Here is a 13,121-nt window from a genome sequence, read left to right on the forward strand (position 1 = left end):
AAGCAGGACTCCAAGGTACTACAGTAATACAAATAATTTTAAGATAAGGATGAAAGAGAAAAGATGATCATTTGTTCAGGGTTGTTTTGATGCTTTTTTATGTTTGGCTTGGATGGATTAAAAAGTAGTTCCTGTTTTCAAATTATAATCTTTGCAGGGAGGTGGGTTTAGCGGAATAATGCATGTTTCACTAAACTTGAAAACTTCCCTGAAAGAACAAGGATAATACATTTAAAATAGCACGATGCCCATGCAGAGTGCACCTTCTCCTTATCAGTTGTGTTCACATGCTGGGGTACCTAAGCCCAAGAGCCGCTGGGATCTTCTGCCTCTATTATGATCAATGGGGGAGTGGGTCTTAGACCGACTTCTGCACAATTCAAGATACAAGCTGAAAAGCTGAGCCCATGTCACCACCACCCAGGGAGGTGGCTCTGCCGGGGGGTAGGTAAGGCTGGCTCACTCAGAGTGGGCGGCTCTACCCCCAGCCTGCCTGTGCCTGGGAAACGACTCTGCTCCGGTCCTGGGGGAGGGGAGGGACGGTTCTGCCAGGGTCCGTCTGAATCGCGGCGGGGTGAGCGTGAGCCCCAGGCAGGAGGCCGCTCTCCAGGCGCTACCAACTCCCCGAAGCCGCCCCTGTGCGCTGGGATGGAGACAGCCCCGCCCCCTAGCTCACAGAGGGGAAGAGGGGGAACGTTGATCCCACGTGACGGGGGACAGCCAATGGCGAAGCGGCGTTCCGGCTGGACCGGGCGGTGGCAAGGCTGCAGCCGCTGGGAGCCGGAGAAGGGGAAGAGCCTGAGTGGGGTGGGGGAGTCGCAGCGAGGACTCCGAGCAGGGACCCTTGGAGACTGTGCCGCGCCGCTCCGGGCGCCCAACCGACCGGCCATGCCGAATAAAAACAAGAAGGAGAAGGTGAGTCCGCCCGGCCAGGGGCGCTGAAGGCCCGGGGAGCTCCTCGCGGGGCGGGCCAGGGGAGCAGGCCCCTGCGGGAGAGGGGCCCAGAGGCAGAGCCGCTGAGGGGTGGCGAGTTGTGGGGGGAGCTGGGCAGGTCCTGGAAGGGAAGAGAGGGACAAGGGCTGAGGCGGATCGGTCCAGGCGGAGGCTACCGAGGGACTCCCGGGTGCTCCCCGTGGGAGGGGGCGGGGATGGGGAGTCGGTGAGGCGGCGTGGGAGGGGGCGTTCCCAGCGGGTGGGTGGCGGGCCTAGCCCGCCGATGCTGCGTCTCCTCACCTAATTTCTGGGGCCGATTCGCCCCTGTCCGCCCTCGGGGTGAGACCCGGTTTCAGCAGCACCAGGGAGATCCAGGGGTTCGAGGCGAAGGGGGTTTCTTGGGGGCGTGAAGGGGTAATTGCTCGAGAACAGGAGTAGCAGGGAGTGGCTATTTTATCGGGTGTATGCAGGAGGAGTGAGTTGTTAAAGGAGATCTCTTAATTTGGGGCAAAGTGGGTATCTCTACTTTGCGTGGGAGGGAGTATTTTTAAAGGGGGGCAAGTCTCTGGGGGGAGGCTATTTTTAAGGTTGGCATCTACAGCACTTTCCTGGGTAGCTTTATTACTGTATTGCTTTGATTTATGAATACTGTGCTGCTTGAAGCTGTGTTCATAGAACCATCCAAAAACACTTTGCAAGCATTGCTTGAGATTTGCAATCCCCTCCCCACCCAGTGTGGTAACGCTGGTCCCATTCTGCAAACAGAGCAACTGAGGCAGAGAAGTAGTGATTGCCGTGGGCCACAGAGTGGCCTCAACAGAGTTTTACCTCAAAAAAGGAAGAAGTGCCAGAGATTCCATGAAGTCCACTGGGGATTTCACTGATGATGTTGATTTTACATGGAAGGTGCCCAGATACGAAGATCAGGGCCATGTACAGGTAGAAAACCATTAGAGGGAGTTAGTGTTAAAGCCAGGAGTTGCATCTGAAGAAGTGAGGTTTTTTACCCGCAAAAGCTTATGCCCAAATAAATCTGTTAGTCTTTAAGGTGCCACGGAACTCCTTTGTTGTTACCCCCTGATATTCAAAGCCAGGAGTGGAACCCAGAGCTCCTGACTGCCATTCTCTGCCTGTTCCACTCTAGATGATCATAATGGTCCCTTCTGACCTTAAAGTCTATGAGTCTGATACTTTCTCCATTCCTTGGATTTCAGGCAGTCTTTTAGCATTTCCACATCAGTTTTAAAATCAGTTGCTCATGGATTTGTCTGTGTCTTATGAATGTATTGATTTTTGTGCATTAAAATAAAGATGCCCCACTGCTCCAAAAAAGTTGTAGACAATGTTAATGTTTGTATTTCTTTCGTTTCCTTTATCCTATAGTGAGAAAGGGAGGGACTGGATGTAGTCTAAGTGCAGGATTTGAAGTGAGGAGAAACTCTCAGGTTACAAGCCTAGCTTTAACACTGGGGTTTTAGCCTCTGTTGTAGCTATACAGATGCAAATATCTATACAGTATAGACATGATAGAGCAGTATAAACCGTGACTTGCACTGGAACAGCTTACCCAGGCTTCAAAGCCACACTAGGGGCTAAAAAAGCAAGAGTAAACAAAAGCTGATTCTCTGTTGCCTGGTGCATACCATTTGCACTTTTTGCCTCTGTTTTTTAAATATAAATGGATATAAGATTCATTGATGTAAATTGCTTATTGGTATGTTGCGAGAAATAACTAACGTTTCCAAAGTATTTTGAAGGTGAAAAGTGTTAAGTATTTGTGGAATTTCTGATACTAAAATTGTAATAGTATAGTAGTTAAATTTATGGGCCTTACTAACCTTCTGTAGTGCATATTTTGATGTAGTTCTCTGGACAATCGGTTACTTGACTGAAAGCATATTTGATTTTGTTTGAAATTAAGCTTGAAGCTAGGAAAATTTATAAATCTCTTTAATTTTCAGGAACCTGCAAAATTGGGCAAAAGTGGAAAAAGTTGTAAAGATGGACAAGATAACCAAGAACATGAGGTAATTATTGCTACAGCATGCAGTCTTCTTTGTGAGACTATTTGGGAAGACTTTTCAAGATTGTGTAGTCTTTCCCACATTGATATAACTTAGAGATGGCAGAGGTTTGGTTTTTTGGAAACCATTAGGACTTCTTTGACAGGAAAGATATTTTACAAAGCTGCATATAACTTTTGGAAAGTGTCTTCAGGGGAATTACTCAAAATAAAATCAACTGTGGCTGGTCCTTGATCACTTACTTTCTACTCCCAACAGCTTTTTTTTCCTCCACTGGCTACCTCTGTCTGTCAGCTACTGTGGGCGTGCACTTTTTACTCCTGAGGGAATTCTGCCTGCAAAGTTCAAGTCCCTCACAGATTTCCTTGCTTCCTTGCAGAAAAATGACTTTCTGATGTGGAAGCATAGGGAAGCACCCTTCCCCAACAGCATGGGCATGTTGTTTTGGGTGCCTGGAGCAGCCAGTGGGGAGATAAATCATGGCAGGGAAGCAGTATGGGCTAGGGATGCCCCAGCCGGTGGCTTCTACCCTGTGCTGGGCTCAGCTTCTATTTCTGACTAGCCTGGAGCAAGGGAGGACTGGACTTGCTCTTCTCTTTCAAGAGGGGCTGGGTGAGACCTACCCCCTGAAATCTACCTGGCTACAGAAAGCTCTGCACACATTCACACCTTGCTTCCTGCTCCCGTCTGCTGAACCCCCACCCCCCTTTGTCCGGAGCCCCCTTGAATGCACCCCACCCTGAAGAGACCCACCCTCTCTGCACTTGGACCACCACACTTATTTATTCACAAATAAAATTTGCTGAATTTTAAAATATTGTGCATAGAATTTATTTATTTATTTATTTATTTTGCACAGAATTCCCATAGGAGTAATTTTTCCTTCCTCCAACCCTTTTGTCAGGTAAAGGGCCTGTCTTTTTCTTTTAAGGTGCCCCAGTTTTTCAACTTCTGTATCGTCTTCTCTCTGTTGCCAATAACTCTCTTCCTTCATGAACTGAATGCTAGTCCATCTCTCAAGTGGCAGTGTCTTCTTCCAAGCTGTCAAGATATCCTAGACTTGTGTAACAGTCTTGTTCGTGGGCTGCCACTTTTTTCTCTTATGACTTCTCCAATGGGAGGGATTGCAAATACTTTGGGGGATAGGATTAGAATTCAAAATGACCTTTACAAATTGAAAAATTATTCTGAAATCAAGATGAAATTCATTAACGATAAGTAAAAAGTAAAAGAAAATCAAATACACAACTTCAAATGGGGAATAACTGAGCAGGTGGTGACAAAACCAAAAAGAATCTGCAAGTATAGTAGATCACAAATTGAATATCAGTGGTACAATCTGATACAGTTGCTGAAAAGGCTAATATCATTCTGAATATATTAACAGAAGTGTTGTATAATACAAGGGAGGTAATTGTCCTGATCTGCTCAACACTGGAGAAGTCTCACTTTGAGTTCTGTGTCCAGTTTTGGGTGCTACACTTCAAGAACGACATGAACAAATTGGAGAGAGTCCAGAAAAGAGCAACAAAAATGATAAAAGTTTTAGAAGACCTGACCTATGAGGAAGGGACTGAAATGGGATCTGATAAGTCTTCTAAACTGTAAAGGGCTGTTATAAAGAGGACAGTGATCACTTGTTCTCCAAGTGCACTGAAATTAAAACAAGAAACAATGGGCTTAATTTGCGACAAGGAACATTTAGGTTAGATATTAGGAAAAATTGCCTCACTGTAAGGATAGTTAAGAATTGGAATGGTCTTCCAACAGAGGTTTTGGAATTCCCATCACTGGAGGTTTTTTAAAACGGGGTGGGCAAACACTTGTCAGGTATGGTCTAGGTATACGTGGTGCTTCCTCAGCACAGAGGAGTGTACTAGATGATCTCTGGAGGACCCTTCCTTCCTTAAATTTCTATAATTTTTAAAACTGTACACTGAACTGTTCTACTTCTGACTGACAATTCTGCTGTTAATGCGTTTGTTCCTCTCTCTTGCTGCTTCACTTCTACCTTTGTCAACCAGCTAGATGTGATGGCTTCAAGTGGGTCAATTAAATTGCTACTTAGTCTCCTTCCCACATTTCCTGGAAACCTAGTATTACATAGAATCTTTCCATTTGGCATCGAGGTTCGTTGCATGGATTGGTTCCTGAGTAAGAGTTACGGTGCAATGTGTGGTTGCTGGTGAGAATATGCTTAAGGTTGGTGAGTTATCTGTGGGCAAGGGCTGGACTGCCTCTCAAGGTCTGTGAAAGCGAGGGATCATTGTCTAGGATTGGCTGTAGATCACTGATGATGCGTCAGAGAGGTTTAAGCTGAGGACTAGGTGATGGCCAGTGGAGTTCTGTTGGTTTCTTTCTTGGGCTTGTCTTGTAGCAGGAGGTTTCTGGGTACATGTCTAGCTCTGTTGATTTGTTCCCTTATTTCCTCGTGCGGGTATCGTAGTTTTGAGAATGCTTAGTGAAGATCTTCTAAGTGTTGGTCTCTGTCTGAGGGGTTGGAGCAAATGCGGTTATACCTCAACGCTTTGCTGTAGATGATGGATTGTGTGGTGTGTCCGGGGTGGAAATTGGAAACATGAAGGTGGGCATAGCAGTCGTTGGGGTTTTCGGTATAGGGTGATGTTAACGTGACCATTACTTATTGGTACTGTGGTGTCTAGGAAGTGGACCTCCTGTGTAGATTGGTCCAGGCTGAGGTTGGTGGTGGAGTGGAAGCTGTTGAAATCATGGTGGAATTCTTCCAGAGTCTCCTTCCCATGGGTCCAGATGATGATGTCGTCAATGTAGCATAGGTAGAGAAGGGGTGTGAGTGGACAAGAGCTGAGGAAGCGTTGTTCCAGGTCAACCATAAAAATGTTTGCATATTGTGGGGCCATGCTGGTGTCCACAGCAGTGCCACTGGTCTGGAGGTATATATTGTCACCAAATTTGAAATAATTGTGCGTGAGGATAAAGTCACAGAGCTCAGCAGCAAGTTGTGCTGTGTCATCATCAGGGATACTGTTCCTGACAGCTTGTATTCCATCTGTGTGTGAGATGTTTGTGTAGAGAGCCTCCACATCCATGGTGGCTAGGATGGTGTTTTCTGGGAGATCACCAATGCATTTTAGTTTTCTCAGGAAAAGCAGATGTTCTGGTGGAGATTTTCATGTAGGTAGTTCTAGAACTGAATGTAAAAGGAGTGTTTCTGTGAAGTACAACTCTTATTTTCAGTATCTACCTCTGGCTAATAGATGTTTGAGATAAATAGATATTTAAATCCTTCTCTCGACCACCAGTAGATTTAGAAATGCACAGACATATGTTGTTTGTTCAAGTGAATTTAATGCATGTGAAAAATGCCAGATTACTTGTGTTGTCCCTGTTCTTTGAATAAAGGACAGTCTCTAGTCCCTGCAGTGTCCCACAAATATTTTATTTTTAGGCATGGCTGTAGTGCTTATCTGAACACATGATGATTTGGACTTCTATAGCATTTTTTTTATCTGTGGATCTCAAAGTGATTTATGAAAATGAGTAAGCATTATCCCCATCTTACAGTTTGGAAAACTGAGGTGTGGAGGGCAAGAGAAGCAACTTTCCTAAGGTTGTACAGAAAGTGCTGTCTGAAATGAAGATTACAACAATCCAGGTCTCTAGTGTGTTTAACTTTATGCCTAATCCACAAAAACAGTGCATCTCAAATGTACTTCAACCTAGACATAGGGCCATTTTAGAAATACCAGGAATAGACTAGTCTCTGGTTTTGTTTGTCACATATGGATTGTGATCTTGATTTCTAAGGGCTTGTCTACACTTGAAATGCTGCAGCTCTTTGGTGTAGACACTGCCTACACCTATGGGAGGGGTAATCCACCTTCCTTCGAGGCTGTAGCTACATCAACAAATGAATTCTTCTGTTAACCTAGTGCTGTCTGTGCAGGGGGTTAGATTGGCTTAACTATGTCACTCAGGGGTGTGGATTTTTCACACCCCTGAGGGATGTAGCAGAGTTGACCTAACTTTTTAGTGTAGATCAAGCCTAAGCTTTGAAGGATTGGGGTGTTTAATCTGACATCTTTTCTCCCATGTGTTTTTAAGTATCTGAGTTAAATGTTAAACCACCTTACCCCCGCCCCCCAAATACTTCAAACAGCCTGAATAAAAATGACTTTCCTTGCTTTTAGGGTAGATCCAACAGCTCACTATACACAAACTTTGAATTAAGAATACATCATCATAGATTTGGGATAGGGATGAGTAATTCTGAATCTGTATGTAACAACTGCATTTCAAAAATGAGGATTGTGCATCAAGACATCAGAATCTTTCAATTGATTCAGACTAATCCGTGTAATCAATAACAGTTGGGAGACTGGGGTATTTTATAGTTGAAATGTCACCAACATTTAAAACTTTTATTTAAAGAACTGGTATTGCAAAATACAAGGGAAAATGATTGTATGCAACATAAAACATTCAGGTGGAAACAAAAAACATATTAGAAGAAAATGTTATGGTTGCAAAGTAAAGCACCCAGGAGTTAGGAAATACCTAAATTAAGCTGGTCTTGCTACCTTAATTTGGCTTTCTAGTGCATATGCATTATTATAATCTTTGTTCACATGTTGTTTTTCCCCCAGGACCCTGCCTCATTCAGTATATAGTATGAATGGTGCTCACTAATTGTGTAACTATTCAGTCACAATTCAATTAATCACAGAGACTCGGTGGGATAATTCACATGACTGGAATATTGGTATAAAAGGGTACAACTTGTTCAGGCAGGGAAAAAAGGGAGGAGTTACTGCCTTGTATAGCAAAGACACAAGTGGGAGAGAGATGTGTTGACAGTCTCTGGGTAATTATAAAATGGGTAAGAAACAAGGGTAATGTTATGGTAGAAGTCTACTGCAGCTCACCTAACCAGGAAGAAGTGTGTGACGCTCCCTGTACCTCAAAGTAGCACCCTGGAACCCCAGTATTCACCACTGTGATAATGTTTTATACAAAGTATGCCTTGTGAGTTATCATTTTAAGTCTTGATGTGTTGAATATTAGTATCCTGTTTGATTGTGTATGTTGTCATTATATGTGAAGTTATGAAGCATTGCTATATGCATTACTGAAATATGTTGTGAGGTTGGGAGACACTCACAGCTAGCATTTCAGTTGCAGCAGAGGACCAGCCACACATGTGCTGTTGGCCCATTAAAGGGAATCCACTCTCCCAATGGTGATCTCGGAGACAGCATGTTTTCAATGGAGACTGCTTGTCCAATGGGGACTGCCTGATCCCTCCACATCACAGCAAAGATCTTTCCAGCAAGCTGGAAGAAAATATAAAAGAGGTGAAATGATATCGTCACTTGGCCTCTTTCTCCTCATCTCAGCACCTGGAGTAACTTCTGGAAGACACAGACTTTGATCTGGGATGGGTGGTCCCAGAAGGGAAGGTAGTCCCAGCTTGTATATTAAGAATGCTTGTACTCTTTGTCAGGGTTAGAAAAGCTGTATGATTCAACTCTTGCTTAGACTAAAATTTTATGATTTAGAAAGCATGTTTGCTTTTTATTTTATTAAAATACCTCTGACCTTTATCCATATTGCTTATCACGTAAAACCTATTTTTCTGTAGTTAATAAATCTATTTTATATTTTACCTAAAACAGTGTTTTGGTTGAAGTGCTTGGGAAACCTCAGCTCAGTTTACAAAGGCTAGTGTGTGTCCATTCCACACTGTGGGAGTGGCAAACTACTTAATGAACTTGCACTGCCCAAGGGGTGTGTGTGCGCCCAGATTTCTCCCTGCTTCTTCCTGGTGGAGGAACATAGGGGAGGGAGGGAAGACAAGCAGTGAAGCACAGCTGCTGCTCAACCCCCTCCTCAGAATGTTCCTTCCTCCACCCCAGGAGAGGGGGAATGTGAGGTGGAGGGAGCAATATCAAATGCTCCATGCATTCAGGTCACTTTCCCCACCTGGGCTGTGCTGTGAGGAAAGCATCAGGAGCTGCTGCTCTCCTGCCTCCACTTATGCAGCCCAGGTGTGGAACGTGACCTGGATGCAGGGGTCCCTAATGTTGCTCCTTGCCCTCCCCCCCATCCCTCTAGAGGTGCAGAGAGGAGCAGTGTTCTGGGCGGGAGAGAGCAGCAGTTCCAGCTGCTCTGCATCTAGGTTAATTTCCACATGTGGGAGCTGGGCCTGGGGCGAAGGGGGCACAGAGCAGGGATTAGGGGCATGGGAGGGAGATGCAGGGATTAGGGTTGCAGGGCTTGGGGGTTAAGGGTGGTGAGTAGCCCATGGGGACCTGGGGCGATGCCCACAGGGGCCAGTGTCACCAAAATACAAGTTTGCCCAGGAAGCCATTTTCCCAAAGGCCAGTCCTGGGAAGTTCAGCAGTCCTACAGTCTAGGTTGCACCCTGGGGACCCTATCACAGTGAGTGAGGGTTTTTTAAAAAACTCAGACTTTAAGATCAGAAGGGACCATTATGATCATCTAGTCTGACCTCCTGCACAATGCAGGCCACAGAATCTCACCCACCCACTCCTGTAACAACCCTCTAACCTATGTCTGAGTTATTGAAGTCCCCACACTGTGGTTTGAAGATCTCAAGCTGCAAAACTAATACAATCATCCAAAGAACAGGATTTGGTGGTGATGGGGGACTTCAGCTACGCAAACTCCTGTTTGGAAAATAGAACAGGGTACAGGTTATCCAACAAGTTCTTGGAATGCATTGGAGACAGATTTTTATTACAGAAGATAGTGAATAGGGGAGAGGGTGTTCTAGATTTGATTCTGGTAAATAGGAACTGGTTGAGAATTTGAAGGTGGAATCCAGTTTGGGTGAAAGTGATCATGAAACAGTAGTTCATGATTCTAAGGAGTGGTAGGAGGGAAAACAGCAGAATAAAGACAATGCACTTCAAGGAGGCAGACCAGCAAACTCAGAGAATTGATAAACTTGCTTCCACAGGACTTTACCTAAGGGAAAAAAGAGTTCAGGGGAGTTGGTATTTTTTTTAAGAGACATAGTTAAGGGCACAAGAGCAAACTATGCAAAGGTGTAGGAAAGAGGAAGTATGGTAAGAGACCATACTGGCTTAACCTGGAGATTTTCCATGACCTGTAACTCAGTCATATTAAAAAGTGGAAAGTACGTCAGATTACGAAGGATGAAAATATGTATAAAATAAAAAATACAATTATGTAGGGGACAGAATTGTGCACTTTGGCCTTTCTAATATGATTAAACTGGATAGGGACATAAAAGGTACCAAGAAAACATTTACAGATGCGTTAGAAGCAAGAAGCAAGAGGAAGACCAATCACAATAGGCCCATTATTCAATGAGAAGGAAAAGGCAGTAAGAGACAACATCAATGGTTGAAGTGTTAAATGCCTTTATTTTTTTGTTTTTGTTTTTTTCACCAAAATGGTTAGCAGAGATTGGATGATTAACAGTGAACGTCAGTGTAAATGGGGTAGATCTGAGGCGAAAATAGGGAAGGAACAAGTTAACAGTTACTTAGGGCTGGTCTACACTATGGGGGGAAATTGATCTAAGATACACAACTTCAGCTATGTGAATAACATAGCTGAGGTTGAAGTATCTTAGATCGAATTACCTACCGTCCTCAGGGCGTGGGATTGATGTCCGCGGCTCCCCATGTTGACTCCGCTACTGCCGTTCGGGTTGGTGGAGTTCTGGGATCGATAGGAGCTCGTTCGGGGATCGAAGAAATCGATTGCTACCTGCCGATACGGCGGGTAGTGAAGACGTAGCCTTAGACTATGTCTACAATGTGCTGCTGTTTACCAGCAGGTGAGAGTTCTCTTGCTGGCAAAATAAAACCACCGCCAGCGAGCAGTGGTAGCTTTGCTGATGGGAGAACATCTGCTGGCAAAGCACTGTTCACACCAGTGCTTTTCATCAGTAAAACTTTTATCAGTCAGGGGTGTTTGTTTTTTTTTTCCACGGTCCTGACCGACAAAAGTTTTACCAAAAAAAATGCCTGGTAGACACAGCCTTAGACAAACAAGTTAAATGTCTTCAAGTTGGCAAGGATACATCCTAGAATACTTCAGGAACTGGCTTAGCCATTAGTGTTTATCTTTGAGGACTTGTGCAGGACAGAAAGGAACGCAGGGACAGGAACTGGTTAAATATAGTATCTGTCTATAAAAAGGGGTATAAGGACAACCCAGGGAATTATAGACTAGTCAGCTTAACTTTGGTACTCAGAAAGATAAAGGAGCAAATAATCAATCAGTTTGTAACAGTCAGTGTAGATTTGTCAAGAACAAATGATGTCCAAGCAACATAATATCCTTGGTTGACAGGGTAACAAGCCTTGTGCACAGGGGGAAGGGGAAGTAGTAGATATGGTAAATCTCAATTTTAGTAAGGCTTGTGGTACTGTCTCACATGATCTTCTCATAAGCAAAGTAGAGCAATATAGAATAGATGAACCTGCCATAAAGTGGTTTTAAAATCAGTTGTGCACCCATACTCGGAGCAGTTATCAGAGGTTCACAGTCAATCTGGAAGGGCATATTGAGTGGGGTCCCACAGAGCTCTCTCTGGGTCTAGTTCTATTCAATATCTTCATAAATGATTTGGATAATGGCATGAAGAGTACACTAGTGGTTTGTGACGATACTAAACTGGGAGGGATTGCAAGCGTTTTGGATGACAGGATTAGAATTCAAAATGATCTTGAAAAGAACACAGAAATGATCTGAAATAAATAGGATGGAATTCAGTAAGGACAAATGCACTGTACTACACTTAAGAAGGAATAATGAATTGCACAAATACAAAATGAGAAATGACTGCCTAGGAAAGAGTACTGCAGAAAAGATCTGGGGGTTATAGTGGATCACAGACTAAATGAGTCAACAATGTAATACAGTTGCAAAAACAGAAAAAGCATATGTTATTCTGGGATGTGTTAGGATTATTGCAAGACATGAGAAGTAATGCTTCCAGTCTACTCAACACTGATAAGGATTCAGTTGGAATATTGCATCCGGTTCTAGGCACCATGCTTCAGGAAGGATGTGGACAAATTGGGGGAAATCCAAAGGACAGCAGCAAAAATAATTTAAGGTATAGAAATCATGATGTACGAGAGAGATTTTGGGGAAAAAAACAAAAACCCACCCCAAGACCAACAACCTGGGTTTGTTTAGTCTGTTGAAGAGAAAACGGGGGTGGGGTGGGGGCATAAGTGTTCAAATATGTTAAAGGTTGTTATAAAGAGGAGGGCGATAAATTGTCTCCTTAACCACTGAGGAGAGGACAAGAAGTAACAGGCTTGTATTGCAGCAAGGGAGAGTCAGGTTAGACAGTAGGGAAAACTTCCTAACTGTAAGGGTAGTTAAGCACTAGAACAAATTACCGAGGGAGTTTGTGGAATCTCCATCATTAGAGGTTTTTAAGAACAGGTTGGGCAAACACCTGTCAAGGATGGTCTAGATAATACTTAGTCCTGCTTCAGTGTTGGGGACTGGATTGGATGACTGATTGAGGTCCCATCCAGTCCTACATTTCTACAGTTTCTGTGATTTCTTATCATTTAATGTATGGCCCTATGCATACTTTAATACCATCTAAACCCTTCAGTGAACACAGAATTATATATTTCTTCATTGGCTTTTCTGTGATGCTGCATTATAATATTTGAGTGCTTTACAAACATTAATGAATTTACTTTCACAATACCCCTGTGATGTACGGGAGTGGCATTATCCTTGTTTTACAGATAGGGAATTGAGGCACAGATTAAAGCCAGAATTATCAGAAATTTCCTCTAATTCTGGGTGCCCAATTTGAAAAGCCTAGAATCTGATTTTTCAAAGTGATTTGTATTTTATAGCACTTCATATGTTCAGATTATAATTTCCATTGACATCAGGTGCAGCTGGTAAATCTGACCCCAGGTGTCTTAGGTTGGGTACTTAGAATATGAGGAGAGCACAGTAGCTACCTATGACCAGTTTGGTTTGGTGTCTAATTTGACTAGCCTTGCCTAGCAGTTCTGTAGCAGATGCAAGGATAGAGTCCAGTTCTCTAGGATTGCATTCAGCTGCCTTGACCATAAGACCATCCTTTCTCTTCTTGTTTTTCCCTGCTGGTTTATCACACACTTTCCAACCTCAGCAAATGAGGCAGAG

At 43.7% G+C, this 13,121-nt stretch overlaps 1 protein-coding gene across 2 annotated transcripts in view; it reads left to right on the forward strand.

The window, feature by feature from the left end:
- The first annotated feature begins 734 nt into the window (after positions 1-734).
- PPP2R5C (protein phosphatase 2 regulatory subunit B'gamma) overlaps positions 735-13,121 on the forward strand; it is a 194,907-nt gene continuing 182,520 nt past the window's right edge. Inside the window, exons 1-2 of one of the 2 annotated variants that reach the window (XM_075065685.1) lie at positions 735-915; positions 2,895-2,960. In XM_075065685.1, coding sequence (XP_074921786.1) covers positions 889-915; positions 2,895-2,960 — 93 coding nt within the window. In that variant the 5' untranslated portion in view covers positions 735-888. The remainder of the gene's footprint in view (positions 916-2,894; positions 2,961-13,121) is intronic. The other variant, XM_075065686.1, reaches the window with a different exon arrangement.

This window comes from Chelonoidis abingdonii, chromosome 4 (genome assembly GCF_003597395.2).
Source record: "Chelonoidis abingdonii isolate Lonesome George chromosome 4, CheloAbing_2.0, whole genome shotgun sequence".
Classification (NCBI taxonomy): Eukaryota; Metazoa; Chordata; order Testudines; family Testudinidae; genus Chelonoidis; species Chelonoidis abingdonii.